At 38.5% G+C, this 17,913-nt stretch overlaps 2 protein-coding genes across 3 annotated transcripts; one reads left to right on the top strand and one right to left on the bottom strand.

Moving 5' to 3' along the window:
* The first annotated feature begins 521 nt into the window (after window positions 1-521).
* On the top strand, window positions 522-2,327 carry rbp4 (retinol binding protein 4, plasma). The gene is made up of 6 exons (XM_015060615.1): window positions 522-628; window positions 817-919; window positions 1,003-1,139; window positions 1,236-1,342; window positions 1,592-1,804; window positions 2,135-2,327. Exons 2-6 carry the CDS (start codon window positions 818-820, stop codon window positions 2,173-2,175), a joined length of 600 nt encoding a protein of 199 aa, XP_014916101.1. The 5' UTR covers window positions 522-628; window position 817; the 3' UTR covers window positions 2,176-2,327.
* A 1,701-nt stretch (window positions 2,328-4,028) lies between these two features.
* Window positions 4,029-16,576, bottom strand: cep55l (centrosomal protein 55 like). Of its 2 annotated transcripts, none has more exons than XM_015060613.1 (12): window positions 16,466-16,576; window positions 14,690-14,918; window positions 14,504-14,611; window positions 13,484-13,639; window positions 9,872-9,925; window positions 8,995-9,142; window positions 8,543-8,688; window positions 7,914-8,107; window positions 7,648-7,771; window positions 6,318-6,389; window positions 6,049-6,174; window positions 4,029-5,887 (listed from the first exon to the last, which is right to left on the bottom strand). In XM_015060613.1, exons 2-12 carry the CDS (start codon window positions 14,876-14,878, stop codon window positions 5,678-5,680), a joined length of 1,527 nt encoding a protein of 508 aa, XP_014916099.1. In that variant the 5' UTR covers window positions 14,879-14,918; window positions 16,466-16,576; the 3' UTR covers window positions 4,029-5,677. The 2 variants fall into 2 exon arrangements, with proteins under 2 accessions (XP_014916099.1, XP_014916100.1); XM_015060614.1 differs by having other exon boundaries at window positions 8,543-8,670.
* Between the last annotated feature and the right edge of the window lie 1,337 nt (window positions 16,577-17,913).

Below are 17,913 nucleotides of genomic sequence, written 5' to 3'. Positions count from 1 at the left end.
TATCATCTGTTTTGACCCTCAAATACATTTGTAGAGGGGAACATATCCTGAGTGGACTCCGACCTTGTTTCATACAAACAGAGTGCCTGGAGATAAAGCAGCAGCTGATGTAATTATGCTGATGAGGCATTCATCAACTTAGGAAAGTCTCTTTGACAAATATAAACAAAATGCTCATTCTATACAAGTGTGTGTTCCACTCAGATTTCTGGTTTTTCTGAGAATTTACGACAGCGGATAAACATCCCTAACTTGATCTGTGGTGATGCTCTATGTACAAGCCTTACCAAAAGTTTGTAAACTTACCAAATGTTTCAGATGTGCACTTCCTTTTTGTACTTTAGACCAAGACTGAAAACTTCTCAGAGGATCAAGGAGAAAATTGTTCATCAAGGGCCGACGCAGGAGCGGTCAATCAAATGTGCAGAACACGCAAATCAATTGGACCAGTGCGAGGAGTTATGCAAATGTTTGTCCAATGTAGCGCTGCTGACTGACTGTGTGGGGAGAGCAGGGGTGGTGCAGGACCCCAGAATGTTATTATGCAATAGCAGGCAGCTGTATATAAAGTCAGGAGGACGTCGGAGAGTGGACTTTATGCGAGACAGCCACTTCTTTTTGCACCAAGGTACGCACTGAGCGAGGGACCATCTTTTTTGCTTACAAATTTTAATTTTCACAAACTGGTTCTTTGGAGATATTTTTGAATAATTTCACCAGAACATGCTGAAAAATAACTAATATTTCTCCTTTTCTTTTCCAAACTTTCTGCATCTAACTTCTTACCATTTCCCCCTCCCCCTTCCTCTGAGGCAGCATGCTGAGGTTCGTTGTGGCTCTCTGCCTCCTGGCGCTGTCCTGGGCGCAGGATTGCAAGGTGGAGAACTTCCAGGTCAAGCAGGACTTTGACAAAACCAGGGTGAGTTGTGAGTAACATATAATTAGCATTCATAAAGTAACATTTATCCCATAAGGTTTAACTAAAGCTATTTTCCCCAACAGTATGCAGGGACCTGGTATGCTGTAGGAAAGAAGGACCCCGAGGGTTTGTTCTTACTCGACAACGTTGTGGCCCAGTTTAACATCGAAGACGACGGCTCAATGGCCGCTACTGCAAAGGGCAGAGTCATCATCCTGAAGTAGGTTTTTCCTCTGCCCCCCCTGGAGGCCTTGCTGTTCTCTATGCATAGATTACTGAGGATTTTAAATTTTCTTTGTCTCTCTTTGACCTGTAGCAACTGGGAAATGTGTGCCCACATGTTTGCTACCTTCGAGGAATCCACGAACCCTGCCAAGTTCAAGATGAGATACTGGGGAGCTGCCTCATACCTGCAGACAGGAAGTAAGCATGACTTGACTCACAAAAGGAAAGGCAGAGAACAAAAAAACTCCCAAAATTCAACCTGGCACTGCAGCCATCTGCTGACATTCAGCGATAGCGCCGGAGATTGTTGACCTCAGACCCATTGCTTTTTGGAACGTTCCAAGTTTTAGAGGAAATCTAATGAGCTAAAGAAGCCAGGCAAATCTTCCATTTTAGCAAGCTGAAGCAAACATTCTATAATCTTCACATCACCCGTCCTGCTTTCAGATGACGAACACTGGGTCATCGACACCGATTACGACAACTACGCCGTCCACTACTCCTGCAGGCTGCTCAACGAGGACGGCACGTGCTTGGATAGCTACTCTTTCGTCTTCTCGCGCCACCCGACCGGCCTGAGGCCAGAGGACCAGGCCATCGTCACGCAGAAAAAGACAGAGCTGTGTCTTTTGGGCAAATACCGACGCGTAACACACAACGGTGAGTCGACTCCCACCAGCCGTTATTGATCCTACAGGAGGAGGAGGAGAGGTGGTGGGGGGATCTGAGGGAGGTTGCAATTTGAGTTATTCAATAAGATTAAAGACCAAATTAATGATTAACCGAGGGATGCTGCTTCAAACCTTATGACCAATGTTTATCTTCATTGATTGATTAGAGGAATGTGCACTCAGTGTAATTCTGAGTAAAGCATTTCCAACTGGGTAGTCTGTCATGGACTAAATAAATAATAATAATAAAAAAGAAATACAGTGCAGGTTGTTTGATGAGTATCTTTAATAAGCGTAATGTTTTTCTCTTCTCTCCCAGGTTTCTGCGAGAGCAGCGGAAATGCGGAGCCGCCTCAGTGACCCTTCTCTTGATGCTCCTTTCTTCCTTTCTGCTGGTTTCAGATTGAATCCCACCTCCTCCTCACCCCTACCGCCTCAGTTTCTCTCACACGAGAGGAAGTAGTTTCCTTATTTTTGTTTTTTAAAGAAATAAATAAAAACTTCCACACTTATTGTTGTTCAGTGTCAGCCTTGGTCTCATTCATTTTCAGTGTTATCTTCGACATCTGTTGCTTATTTTATGTCTTTTCAGTACACTGCTTCATAAGGAAGTGGAGTTATAAATTATCACATGTGGAAATCTTGTCTGATCCAAATATCTAGAATGTTATCTTGATAAAAGGGGCTTTGCTTTTGCACAAGTACTTTTTTTTTATTAACCTGTAATATCCAGCAAACATATCCAGCAGTAGATCTGTTTGTTAATCTTGACTGATGTTTACTTCTTGGTGCAGTTTTTAAAATAAAACAAACATCTCTTGACTGTTAAATTTTTTTTGTTATGATCTGATCTGCTTTCCACAAGATATTCAATAAATCTGTAGCTGTGGAAGCCGTAAGGTTGTGGAAAATTGCTGCATTTGGTTTCTTTATGCAGTGGATTGATTTATAGGAAACACCCAACATGTCAACTTTACAGATGAACTTTAACAGTTTTTTTTGTCTTTCAGTTTAAACTCTAAGTTTATTTTATTTATGTCCATTAAAAACTGTATTTAGTTATTGGCCTTTGCTCCATCTCAGTAATCAGCTTGGACTCTGGGTTTTAAAATGGTCATTTTTTCCCCCCCTAATGGCACCATAATAAGCTGGTTAGCTAATAAAGCCATGTGTAATTCTAATAAAAGAATAAAACAGATTGAACTATGAAGTTACAACATATTTTTCAAAAAAATTGTTTTTAGAGGAAGTACTAAGAGTTGCAGTCATCCCTTTAACTCTAATTTCACTACTTCTCAGTAGTAAACTATCCAATCTACATTAGAAAGGAAACATCACAGGCCTCCAGACGTCTCAGCAGCATTTTAAAGCCATAGCTGCTTATAAAGGTGGTACAAGGATTTCTTGTGACAGACGTTTCAGTGAAATTTGTTGCACGGCCTGAAATGACCAGCATGTACTCATGCTTAATGCACTGCAATCAGATTAAAATTTAAATTAGTGCATTAGTCTGCTGCATTACTTAGCATACATCAAGCTTTATCTAGAGTCTGTCCTGCAAACCATTCAAAAAGTAGGCAGTGGAATATAGGAGTGAGACTTTATCTGCATGAAACAGCAGGTTAAGTCTCATATTTATTCCACTTCTTTTATTTAACAAAATCAATTTAATCTAGTTATGTCATTCAGTTTATACAAGATACACACCAAGTACTTGAGGCTCTTAAAAAGAAAAAGACCTTCTGAGTCCACAATAAAGTGACAATGGAGAGAAATATTTTGTAATGTAAAACAAGATTTAAAGAAAAAAAAAAAAAACAGCCACTTCCCTAAACTTGTCCATATCTACTATTATTAAAAAAGGTTAAAATAACTTAAGACAAACAAGGATGAAAACCAGTTTCTTTGTAAGGAAGGATGGAAAACTGCAGAAAGTAGCACTTTGGAGTCAACAAATTTCCATAAAAGTTTAATTTAAAGCTTCTGCAAACATCTTTACCATGGCTGCCAACTGTTCTGAGTCTCAACCCAGACTGGGATTTATGTAAAGTAAGAATGCAAAATTAAACTAATTAAAGTGTGTTTCTCTTAATTATAGCTAAAAAAAAAAAGCAAACTTCAACATTTTCGATTTATTTCTCATCAGCAAAGAGAACTGCTGTTGCGTTTAACAAAAAATTACAGCAGTAAGACAAAATGACACTGAAGGATTGTTCTGGATGGAGTTTTAAGTCTTTATTGCACATTTGTAGACAGTACTGAGCACAGCAAAACAATTCAGAAGCACATGATCTGGATACATTAAAGAACACTTAAAAACATAACCTGGTAAAAAAAAATAAAAATAAAAAATTCCCAGATGGCACTCTACTAAAATATAAACGGTGGAAGTAAAATCAAAGCTACCCAAAAGTCACAGCAACGTCTGTCTCCCTTAAATCAACATGGCCACATCGCCAAGACTGCAGGAATAAACACCTTTCTCCCAACAAGGAAACCTTAGTAATCCCTGTTGTAAATAGTTTAGCACAAATAATTAAGTCATGCAATCTCTTTGCAGCCTGACAGGGCTGCAGGTTTGAAGAGTCAAGGTGATGATTGTAGAGAGGAATGCACAGACAACCCGACAAACGTGACCTTTAACCCCCGCGCGGCTACATGCATCTGGTCTGGTTGAGTTTAAGCAACTAAAAACCAGGAGGCGAGGCAGAAAAATCTCCGTCACGGTTCAGCAATGTTTATCCAAGTGTGTGAAACGAGCTCGACAGGTTTGGCGGTGCTAATGTAAGAGACATATGGTTAATTAGATGGACATTTGCTGATAATTGTAATTGCCAGTTAATGAAGTTGAAAATCGCCAACAGCTGGAGTGTAGAAATTTAACACATTTTGTCCTTCGCATAAATACAATAAAATGGTAAACAATCACAGCTGCACAGTCCCTACTTAACAAGATATACCATCATCAACAACACAATGCAACCAAGAGATAAAAGTATTACAACTGGGAGTGGAAAATGACCCATTTATAGGGGTTTGATTCATATGATACAACGGAGATCCTTAAACTGTCATGTGTAAATAGGAGGAGGAAACCGCATGATTAGAAAATCTTAAACACACATAATTCACTGGAAAATATATAGGAGCTTTCCACATTTCCTAGGAAACCCAAGAATAAATACCAAGATAAAACACAAAAATAAAAATCTGAACAAAAAATGAAAACATCAGCTAAAACATATAGAGAAGCCCTCCACCAGCGTTATGTCAATGATCAGTGCTAGGACTTAAAAAAGAACTGGAGCAAGATTTTTCAGACTAAATGCATAAAAGGTGATCAAGTCTAAATGTGTCAAACAATGTTAGGATTGTTTGCTTTAAAGTCCCTTAAAAAAAAGAAAAGAAACCGAGAATGAATTATTTTATCTTGTCTTGATTTTGTCTGAAATATGATACTATAAAACTTAAAAGCCTCGTAATCTCCCCCCTCCATTATTTTAGGGAAAATGGACGAGTCAGTATAGCATGACTGGAGTTATTACATGGATTTATGACGGTAAAACAAAACAAAAAATAGCTGCTGATCATTAAACCCTCTTGGTGAGTGAAAATAATATTCCTATAGTTTTTGCATAGAAAATGTACAAGATTTTGGAAAAAGTACATTTAAAAAAACAAACATGTTTGAAGCCACATTTTCTGCACAGCTGAACAGATCTGTGTTTTGGTAATTCCCAACCTTTTTAAGCTTATATTTTGTTCAGAATTTAATCTTAATTCTGGCTAAAACCAATTTCACTGTCTAGCTACCCCCTTCGGTTAATGTCTGAGTTGGGAATCACTCATCTGGTCTGTTCATTCAGGCAAAGCAGTAGTCAATGTGGGCCAGGAGTTCTCTGTGGCGACTGGTTGGATAAGGAGCCTGACACTTTGGACACTCCAGGAAACTCTCATCCAGGAGGCTGATGACTTTAGACGGGGATGTGGGGCCATGAGAGTTAATAGTAAGGCGCTCGAACTCCAGATTATTATAGGAGCTGGGCTCTGAAAAGCGGGCACTCTGCTGTTTCTGAAATTGAAAACAAGACATGGCATTTTTACTTTTTTTAAATTCATTTTTATTGTAAAACAAAGCAACTTGGTCATTTTTGGACAGCAAACTTGTGAAAACAGCATTAGATGAAAAGTTGCTGCATGATTTAAATACACAGATACACTACAGACACTTACAGCAGACTCCAGCTTAGCAATCTGATCACGAGCTTTGCGAAGCTCTTTCAGCACTTTCTGTAATTGCTCCTGCATGCTCTGACGATCAAGTTTTTCATTCTCGGAGTCCTTGGCAGAGAGCTGGATCTTAGGAGGAAATGAAAAGAAAGTTTTTAAAGTAGTGGAACTGTTCCAAAATTCTGCCTGTTTATAAAGAAAAAACAAAAAGAGATGGCCGTTTGTCAGGTAATTTATGTATTTTAACACTTTTCTAAACAATTAAGCACTACCTGTTGTTCCAGAGCAGCAATTCTCCTTCGTTCTTCATTTTGGTTGATGAGAGACTTCTGCAGCATATTTACCTATAAAGAGCAAATTATCAAGGTAGAAGAGTTTTGTGTTTGCAGAGCATTTAATCATTTTCAACCACATTGAAGGAAAAATGTAAAACAGTTTGAGAGCCTGAGCAGGAGCCCAACTGTAAAATGTGAAATTAAATACACATTGAATAAATTAACACAAAAATACATCCAAACACAGTGAACAGCTGTAATATTGTTTATATCTTCACTTTTCCCAACCCCTTGGTAGACTCTTATTTTGAAAATCTAAGTACTTCAGTATAATAAATAAGTATTTGATGCCATGCAGATGTTTTGAACAGTGTAAATGTTGTGGCATCAAATGGTCTGCATGTCACTGAGTGAAATGAGCATTTCATCTCCATGCAAATCAAAACTTCAAACTTGGTGAGCAAGTTTGAAGCACTAAGACATTTTCACACAGCTAAGAAGAGGTTTTGACCCAGCCTTCCTCCCAAAAACTCCTTCAGGTTCCCTGGTTGCTGCTTGCCACTGTAAAGCTCCAGCTCCCTCGGCAGGACTCAGATCTGGAGAGTGACCAGCCACTACATGACCCATGTGCTGCTTCTTTGGCCACTCCATTCTTACCTTAGTAGTGCATCTTGAAGAATTATGCTGCAAGACTCCATGTACATGATTCCACTGAAAGTTACTCTATTTATTGGCCTCTTTATGCAGTGAAGTCCCCTCCTAATGGTCTGCACCACCAGCAGAAGAACTCAAAATTGTGTTCAGGTCAGATTCTGCATTTCTCCTCCTTCAAAGATGGTGGACTGAATTGATGGAAAATGTAAATATACTAGTGGAATAGACTAGTTTCTCACAGGAACCTGCCAAAGAGCTAGCCTCAGTCTGTCTTATTCTGCCCCATTTTTCTGCCCTTGGGTATAAAACACGTGTTGTCTGTTAAAGCTTTTTACTTTTAAATTGGACGCCTTTGTTACAGTTCTCTGCTCTCATCTTGTATAATATTCCTAATAAGCTTGGCTGATTTTCACCTTTAACAATGCTTGAATAAATTCATTTTTCCACAACAGAACTTTCAGCCAAGCCTCCAGAGAGTCATTTAGAAGTTCACCGGGACTCTTCACATTCTACTACTGAAGCAGTCTTACAGTTAGATAAAAGAACAACCTACTTGGATCTTTTGTATTCACATTTTGGTGCATGTTCAGTTCATTTACATGTAAAATTAGTAATTGTCCAAACGGTTTTTGTTGATCCTTCTATGCATCTTGTTTAGCTAAAGGAGTCTGACCTGCTGCAGGAGCTCAGCTGATCTCTTCTTCTCCTCATCCAGTCGTTTCTCCACCTTCTCCAGGTCAGCTCTCACCCTGTCTGTCCTTTCGGACGACACCTTTCTTTCCTCGTGCGCCACTTGTCTAGATGTAAAAGTTATGATATTAGGCCACTAAAAGAAAACACTCATTTCAGAGGGAACACTACTTAATATTGAATTAAGTTTAAAGTGATTTTCAGCCTTTTCTTGCCACAGGTTTGGGTTGTTTCAGAGCACAGTTTTACCTGTTGCCAAGGCATTCCGCCTGCAGCTGTATCTTGGCTTCGTCCAGCTCCTTGCCCCTCTCTTCGCATTTCCTCAGAAAGGCCGACAACTCGTTGCACTTGTCCTCGTACTTCCTCTGCAGCACGCAGCGCTCCTCCTGCACCCGGCTGACCTGCTCCCCCTGCCGCTGCAGCTCGGCCTGAGCTTTCAAGGTCTGCAGAGGCCATGAAAGAAATTGCAAAAGTGCTGTTTGTTTTCCATCTTACTCGGTTCTTTAATCCAGCTCTGCAGATCAATTATAAAGATGTCTGAATCCAAGGACTCTGTATATTCAGCTGCATACTGATTCGGTGCTGAAGCTGCCTTTTTCAAAGGACGGAATGTCAATGAATTTGTTCACACTTCAACAGGGAAAATGGTGACAAGAGCTACAAATCAGCAGCCATCTTCTGCTGATATGTAGTTTTATACCGGCAATTAAACAAATAGCCTGAGTAAACGCACATCACTATCTTTGATATAAAATTTCCTTTTGACAAAAAGACATTTAAGTTTGAAGAAAAGAAAATCCCCTCTAAAATGTGTAGTGTGGGTAAAGACGCCACCGAGGTTCTCTAGGTAGAAAGTTTCCAGCATTCGTATTGTTTACCTGTTCCTTCTGAACACTTAACTCCTGCAGAGCTCTGGCAGTCTGATCTTTCTGGCTCTCCAGGTCTTTCTGCACACCTAAAAGCATCGTCTCGTAGTGCTTTTTCAGGTCAGACTCCTTCTCTTTACCTTGAGTGTTGTTTGAAGCTGACACAAGGGGGGAAAGGAGGGGCATGGTGAAAATCAGGCCTCCAGCTCAGGAGGAAAAAGCTTCCACTAAAATTTTAAAGACGAATTCTGTAGCAAATTTTTCAGATTCCGTCAAATATTAAGAGCAAACTATTGCATTACATTGCTGATACAACAGCAGAGCACCGATTTTTGACCAGAAATAAAAACAAAGAAACTCGACTGAAAAGAATGTGCACCGAGGATACATTTACATCATCTTTCTGTGTCTGAACACATACTATTTATCCATCCTGCATATATGAGGATGTAAGATACATTTACCCTCAGAGCCGGGTTCTGCTTTGCTTTCCTGCTGCTGCTTGGCCTGTGCCACTTGCTGCTCCAACTCCATTGTTCTGGCAACGACCGACTGCACAAAGACCTCTCGCTGCTGATCATAGACCAGCCACTGCTGGTTCTTTTCCAGAGCCTGATGGGAAGATTTTACAACTGTTTTAGACAAGCACTCTGCATTCTGGGTAATGACAACAACTTGAGCTTGAGGTCATGAATTAATGAGAAACGAAACACCAGTTTGATTAAAAGAAAAAGTTCATGAAGTTTAAAAGGTCAGTATTTTTTTGACATTGATGGGAAGAAGCAAATATGTTCCTTTTTTTTAATGACTTCACATTTTAAAACAATGCTCAATTTTTCCAGTTATTAAGATCCACTGTGTTGGGTCTAAAGAGCTACATTTGAGATCAGAGCCACAGGTTACAGATACCTGGTCTAGTCAAAGTCTGGATCTAATGCAAGTTGAGAATTAGTGAAAGGTTTTAAAAACGTCCTTAAGCCAATCTGATTCAGTTATAAACCACTACACTAACAAAAACTCTCTCCAAATGTCGTAGTTCTAATTGTATCTAAAAGACATTCTACACAGTAAAGGCACACCACACTTTTCAGAATAATTTTTATAATACATTTTGAAAATCATGTCTCAATTTCCTTCCACTTTATTTTTTTTTGTTTTTGTTTTGATACTTTGTGCTTCTCTCAAATAAAATCCCAATAAAATGTGTTGAAGTTTGTTGTTTTCATGGCTTGAGAAACTTTACAAGCTTCCCAATATACTTTCATTGTACCTATGGTACACAATGACAGAATATGAAGTTTAAGATGTCAAATCTATGAAGATATGACAAAAAGGACTCACATCTTTGAGCTGATCTTGGATCTGCACCAGTTCTGCAGCAGGAGCATGGCCATTCTGAAAAGAGACGGAGGGAGATGCTGCAAAGGTTAAATCACAGAGCACTGGTAAATATGCAGTAGTTGCATCTGATCCAGCTGTCACAACCAACATTCAGTTGAGGCCGACTTTAAAACAAAGAAAAAAGATGTTTTATTCATTAAAAAAAAAAAAGCTTGTAGCTTCTGTGTGTTTTTAAAACAGGCCAACTGTCAAGTGACACACACAGTTAATTTAAAATAAGATTCTCAATTTTCAGGAAAAAAAAAAAAGTACATACAAAACTACAGATCTGCTACAGGCTCAGAAATTACACACAGGCCTTCTGATTTGAATTATTTAGCCCAACTTTTAATAATGCAGGAAAAACAGAGCAGCAAGTAATAAATCTATGCTCTTCTGCGCTCGCAAGTCTTGGCTACATGACCGGGTCACCAACCCTGCAGCGCACAGCCTCCATCCCCAGAGGCTTGTCATGTCACATGCCTGTCGCTGGAAGCCCTCGAGTCTGATCTCCATCTCTATACATTCGTCATCTTAAAATTTCATACCCTTCTGGGCTCAAACTGGAATTTCTGTCAGTTTATTTTAGCTGTAATATAAATACTTTTATAAAGACTTTTTTAGTCAGACTTATTTACCAAGGAAGAGATTTAAATGTGGTACCTGGAAAAACCCAAGACTGGAAGGATGACAAATGGACAAAAAAAAAGAGATAGATGGAAAACAGACAAAAAAAGCAAACAAACAGATGGATAATTAATAGACAAACAGTTGGTAGGTGGGTGAATGAACCGATGGACAGACAGACGTATGAACAAACTGACATGCCAATAGATAGGGCTGCATAATATCAGATAAAAACAGCTCTTGATGGATGAATGAAAGGACAAAGTGATCAATGGATAAGGGGATTGACACACCAAGGCATGGTCTTTATCCAGACCTGAGAAAGATTTAAATGCCTGATTTTCCATACCGCATAGGACCCCAGATTTACCTCCAATAACACCAGGTAAACCTCATTAACTTGTTTGTTTACCTCTCCAAGTCTAAATGCACAACCATAAGCCGAGTCCTCTGTGAACAGCAGAGAGATTTCTTGGTTTGTTGATCTGAATATTTTCCAAGGGGATTGTGACATGCACTAGAAAGTTACATTAATTAATGAAATTACATAAAGACAAAGGATATAGGAATCTCCTTGTAGCAGGAGAAGTAGTTTAGTTTGTTTCCATATTAGCAGCATTGGCTAAATCAAGGTAACATGTAGTAAGATTTAAACACATTAGATTCAAATAAGTTACAGTTTAAATAAGAGTCTTAAGATCCATAACTAAATAAAAAAAATCATTTAGCAGTATCTTATTAAACATGTTTTCCAGATCATCATAAATGTATGCCATGGTGATGGGTAAGGTAAGGTCATTTTATTTATATAGCACAATTTCAGCAACAAGGCAACTCAAAGCGCACGCACTCTGTAGCAGCTGAGTGGTGCAGTTATGAGCAATTTTTTTTCCATTAATCTGGTAAGTTCTGGTTAAAAATACTAGCCTGTTTATGCAAAAAATCAGATTTTTATTTATTAACCACAAATGTTAGACGTCGTGTGTCACATTAAACAAAGACGGTTCTGCAAGTCAGACTTTCACTGTCAGATGGTTTTTAAAGCTCTGCTGATGGCCTGAAGCAGCTTCCTGCCTCACACAGAGCAGCCATTTCTGATGCCTTATAACAGAACAATGAACGCAGACTATGCAACGCATCTCAAAAATGGGCCACTCCTACTTCTGCTCATTTGTATCTATACTTTGCACTTTAATGCTTTGGTCTAAGAATAGGCGTGAAACAAACATCTTCCATCAAAGATATAAAGAGCCCTGCTGACCTTTAAGCAGCAAAAAAATTGCAAGCTTTCTTTTTATTACAGATATAGAACCTCAACAGCTTTTTAAAAACCGTTTCTTCCAGCTCCAGTTGTACAGGAAGTAGTCTAAAACATGAGCCAGAAAATGACTTAAATAAATGGAGCCACAGAATCATGCAACATAACTGATTAAAAAAATGCACATATTTTGAGATGAAATCCTCTTTAAATAAGCTCATTAGTTGGGATTCTCCTTTATATGATGTAGCTAAATCATTTTAGATTCTTTAAAGCCCTGCATGTAATTTTGCTTCCTTACAGGGAGGGAAGGATCCTGATGACGGCTTTATGGTCAATGCAGCAGTTTCTTAACTGGATCTAGTTAAGAAGTGGCTACTACAGATTTCCTTTCATCTCTTCCATAAGCAGAGTTACACTGCTGACGGCAGATAAAAACAAAGCGGCTACTGAAAAATCTGATTTTCACCGTTACAATGCTTAGTACAGCTGATGTATTTCAGAGCAATAAACCCTTCATGATAAAGCGGTGAGGAGGCTCCAGGGAGGTGATGTCAGCAGGAAAACTGAGATTAAACACTGCCACCTGATGGACAAAAACAGAGCCACAGTTCCCTTAACAGGCCCTTTTATCCATCAATCACTGATCACTTTGCATGTCAAAATCTTTGCACTTTTTCTGCAGAGTTGTCGGTTCTTTTTGGCAAGCATAAATCTAAAAGTTCTCCACAGATTTAAAGCAAACATTTCTACTGTGCTCATGTTTTAAACATGAAAACCAGAACCACACACTTTAGATGAATGGATGAAAAATTAGTTTGGGGGTGAGAGGGGATGAATAGATAGATTTAAGGATCAAAGTACCATTTACTTTACCTAGCCAAAGGCACATTTTCTACTCTTGTTCTAGATTAGCTTTTTTCTACTCAATAATGCTTTTCAGTCATAATCATAAATCACCATCATTATCAATTAGCTTGGATGGATGGATATAACTGTAAGACAACAACATGGGAAATAAAGTCTGGGAATGCAATTTCTCCCTCCATTTGGCAAATGGAGAGATGGACACACAGACTGACATGAAGATGGTGGAAAGGAGGAAGAGTTGGATGAAGAGAGGGACAACTAGATAGAGGAACAGAGTGATGGATGGGGGCTAAAGGATGACAAAAGATAGATGGCTGGAGGGACAGAGGGATTTCCAGAGGAATAGATGGACAAACGGACCAACGGAAGGATGGGTGATGGAAAAAAGGGATGTCAGGAAAGAAGATAAATAAAACAATGGAGGGGTAGATGGGTTGGCAGAGAGGGATGAAAGGATTCAACATTTGACTTTTTTTTTTTTACAGATAAAGTAAATCTTTAATATCTCAAAGTCTATAGTCTTATACTCCAAGGATCATCAGGTGTTGACTTCTCAACTGAAACTGAAAGAGATCGGCGTTACCACTAATCATTTCATCTTTTCCATTCTCGCTATAATAAATGTCAAATATATGAGCAATAATCCAGTTATGATGATGCAGTGCAAAAAGTCACAAACGCTTGTCCAGGCAAATCTAAAGATCAGCTAGATAATTTCCATTGCACAGAAAAAGCAACCAGATCATGTCAAGAAGAGACGTCTCTTCTCGACTAATTAGAACATCTCGACAGGTAGCAGCGTATTAGGGTCAGCCTACCGTGGCCTGCGCTTCCAGGGACTGACAACGAGCGGAAACTGTGGCCAGCTTGTTTTTCAGATTCTCCGTTTCCTGTGACAAGCTCTGGAACATCCCATCTCTCTGCTCTGCCTCTCTCCTGCGCTGCTCCAGCTGGGCCTGCAGCGACGCAACTACCTATTAAAAAAAGAAGAAAAAGAAAAAAGAAGCCCGTGTGTCACCAAAATCTTTTTAACCTTATTGTTGAAGCGTAGTTCGATGGAGGGGGTGGGGGAGAGAGGGAAAAATTTATTTTTCTGTCTTCTGTGCAATTATCCTTCTCTCGTAATCGACGTAGCGCGGCTGGGAGTCTGGTGGCATTAGCCACTTGCATGTCTGCTGATGAAACTTAATGAGGAAGATGCAAGCATGATTAATGTCTGGGCAAAACAAAACGCTGACATTCCATTTACCAGCATGTCATCTGTGAGCTTAGCCTGCTGCCACTCTGACCACTCTAAATTAGAGTCATTTCTGCCACAATAGAAGACATATTACACAAGGATAAGCAACAGCAGAACGAGTTTTTACACTAGTGTCAAACGGCAACATGACATGAATGCTAATGCATACAGACAGCAGCCACAGACAAACAGTTTATAAATGTCAAGCGAACAGAATCTAACGGTGTATGTTGGTATGCAGCTTCTGCCGGTTGTCTAAACTTCACTTTGCAGAGCTGCTGTCAAAGTGGGATAGAAGCGATTTCCCCCTCTGTTTGTGGCAGCTCATTGGAATTCCAGGATGTTTTTTTTTTTTCTCCTCCCTTCCCTCTCGCTGACAGTTTCCCCACATGCCACCAATGCAATACCAGAGTGTGGGGGAAAAAAAAAAAAAAGTCACAAGCTGAAGAGTGCTCCTGCTGTGAGTTTATTCTCATTTAGGCAGGACTTTAAGCCTGAGCTAATCGTGTGTTTCCATGTACAGGTGTGCAGAGGCCTCGTCGTGACGGATGATGGGACAAATGCGATTCTGAAAGCAGATAGTTGTCAGCGCATGTACCTCTCCTCCTTTAGCTGACAGCTGTTGTCTTAGACTTTCCAGTTCCTGCTCTTTGACCAGCAGCTGCTGATTGTTCCTCTCACGCAGCGTCTCGAGGGAAAGAATCCTCTGGAGAATCAAATGAACATATTTAGAAACAAATGAATACAACGGGATTTGGAAATCAGTAATGCTGAACCCCTTTACCTCCAGCAGCTTGCCCTTGTCCGAGTCGGGGGCCTTGATGTGCCGTTTGGCCTGTTCGTCAATCTTTTTCCTCAAGTGGGCGTTCTCCTTCCGGACCTTCTCCAGCTCTGCCTCTGCCTTTGAGCCAGAATTGTTGGATCTGAATCCCAACTTGGAGACGAGGGTTTCTTTGGCACCTTTAGATGCCATGGCTTCGTTTGTTGATAGCACAGGTGTAAGATGGAGTGTTCTAAAACAGACAAATCATTTCAAGAAGCTGTTATGCTTTGATTTGAATCTAATCATTTGTAAAGAGAGAACAGTCATTGTAATTTTAACTGGTAGTGAACATTGATGCTTTCTGCAGCTGCTACAGGATATTGGATCTATTCCGACTATAGTTAACATCTTCTTGGGTGTGGGTGAACATTCACCCCGTCTCCATTTTATACCTTTGCAGTTTTGTGGGGTTGTTTGCTGTAAAATGTTTCAGAAAATTTCAAACTTGTACTGTTTCATTTAAAAGTCTTGATAAAAAGATTTTAAATAACTTAAAGAATAAGTTTGGCAGTGCATATTTTTGCACTACTTGACTGCAGATTTCAAGCAAAAAAATAATCTCTTTAGGACTAGAATTAATAATTAAAATAAAAACCAACAATAGTGATTAGAACCGCAAATAATTCATTTTACATCATCATTGCAATATTAATGACTGTTGGATCAAATATATAGACAAGCAGATTACAACAGGTCAGGTGTAATACAGTAAGCTATCTGGGCAGTTGGAAGGACTTTAACAGGACTTTATGGCTGCAATTGAGATTTGAAAGCCGAGTTTGTTTTTATGAAACAGAAAGTAATTAGTGAGGAAAATGTCAGTAAATAATATGTGATGATCTCTGTTGTGTATTCTGTGACAATATTGCAAATTATTCTGTCCATCACACCATCAATGCATAGGCAGTTTAAGGAGTTTATCCAAGTTTTGGAAATGTAGAAAGAATCCTGAGTAACATCAACGCAAACTCAGGGAGGAAAAAGCAAGATTCACGCTGAAAGACCTCAGAGCAAAATTCAAAAAGTCATTTGAACAGCATGACCCCAACTAAATGTATTGAATAAAGAATACAACGCACAATCGTAACTGAATTTAAAAATAATGCATATTTAGTGTTGATACCCTAACACAGATTTGACAAGTTATAAAATGCTGTTTTTAAAGTGAACCTCGTCAAAGGCAACCGAAACTTTGTTTCTGGCCATAAAAAAAGCAGTAAAACTGACTTTTTGAGGGCTTTCAGAATAACTTCTCAGATTTTAAGTAATATTATTATTATTAATCTGTATTTTAAAAAGTCTGTTTTTAAAGAAGGGCATTCCTGAACGGGTTTGACGAGTTTAAGTATTATTGCTTTTGAACTAAACCGGAGTTCATCTGCAACAGAGACAGGAAAAAAGAAGCACCGACATATCAGGAAAACGTTTAAAACCCAAAGATGTATTTTAAAGTACTTGTACCAACAAATAGGAAACGTCATCATTCCAATTCAGACATGTATTACACATTTTTAAAAAACAGACCATTTAAAAGCGAATTCACCTTAAAGTAAAAAAGCCTTTTGAAATATTGCCGAATCTCAAGCTTTGTTACAAACGTTTTCAAGATGACAACATAGAAAACAAAAATAACTTTTTTCCTTTACCTGAGACCTTATAATTTCTAACATTGATATCCACATAAAAGTACAGAATACATGTTAATGACTCTACAGAGCAGAAATGTAGAACACTTACTTTATAAAAGGAGCAGAAGGAGCGTTTGTAATCCACTCTGCCTCTGACGAGACCGTTGCTCAAACAACACTTTCATTTCCTGAAATTTGAATTGCAGCGCGTTGACGTCACATCCGTGATGAAGTTCCACGTGCGAACGTTTGTATTGCTCATGTGTGCAGGTTTGGACGGCGTGCAAGATATGATAAAATATAACTGCTTTTTAAAAACACATTTTTGTTGTGTTTGTGATGTACTATACCAGAAAATATAATGGTATGTGTCTTTTAAACATCCACAACAAATATGTCATAGTAGTTTATCTGTTCCAGTGAATAAGAAAGCGTTCATTTAAAAAACAAGAAATTCCTCTCTTTCAAATAAATGGACGGCACAGAGCTCTACAAGTTGCTCGGTTTAATATAAAATAATAATAATAACTTACTCCATGGATATTTTGCAGTGAATGCCACAAATAAATCAAAACACATCAAAAATAGACAGTAAATAGTCAAATAGACTTTTACTTACCTAAACACAACTTTTAAAGCTCGTCTTAAAACCCATCTGTTTTACTTGGCTTTCAACTCCAGCAGGATCTGGTTTTAAATTGTATGTTTGTTTTTAAACTGTAAGAGTTTTAATTTTTTATTCTTTTTTTATTTAATGTACAGCACTTTGTATCAGCTGTGGTTGTTTTAAAGTGCTTTATAAATAAAGTTGGTATGGTATGGTATGGTGTGGTAACTATTTAACAATGTTATATTTAGAGTAAAGATATTTTACATTTAGCTGCTGCTCTTCAACATATTTAGGTCATTCCTCTACTTTAATCGACAAATAGTCAATATATCTGGTCCAAAGGCGACTTCTCCCGATGTCCAAGTCCACTGTAGATGTGTTGCTAAGGTTAATCAGTAAGTTAATTGTTCACCATAAAACCATCTATGTGTTCAATATTTAATTATTTACTAGTACTGAGTTATTGTCTTTACAACATTTTCAGTTGTAGGATTGTTATTCCAGGACGTAACCATATAATTCAAATAATAGCAGATATTTTCATTCTGTTTTATTGATTTTCTTCCTTTTGCAAATAAAATTTTAAAAGAAAATGTAAAAAGCAACTGGAAGTAAAAGTTGCTTCAAGCATTTGGCATGGATCACTCTGTTTTCAGCAAATAAGAAGCTGAGCCTCAGCAAATACATTGAGGGTCTATTCTTAATTGAAAGTCTTTGTTTTGTCAAGGTTCTATAATTAAAGTGTTTTTACTAGGTCAGGAGCTAGTGGTATGCTTCATCCTGTAATAACATGCCGCCACTGTGTGTATTTAATAACCTCAGCTGTGTTATAGAAGCTGATTAAAGCAGGAATGATGGTGAAATAGCACTAAGAGTTTCAGCCCATCCCTTTGTCGGAGTAAACAGAAATAATGAGTTAAAGTCAGTAAACAGTAGCTCCAAGATGA

This window comes from Poecilia latipinna, unplaced genomic scaffold (genome assembly GCF_001443285.1).
Source record: "Poecilia latipinna isolate Pla-1442-1.1 unplaced genomic scaffold, P_latipinna-1.0 Scaffold1729, whole genome shotgun sequence".
In the NCBI taxonomy this organism is placed as follows: Eukaryota; Metazoa; Chordata; class Actinopteri; order Cyprinodontiformes; family Poeciliidae; genus Poecilia; species Poecilia latipinna.
The sequence above is the reverse complement of the archived record's forward strand: the minus strand, read 5'-3'. Positions and strand labels throughout refer to the sequence as shown.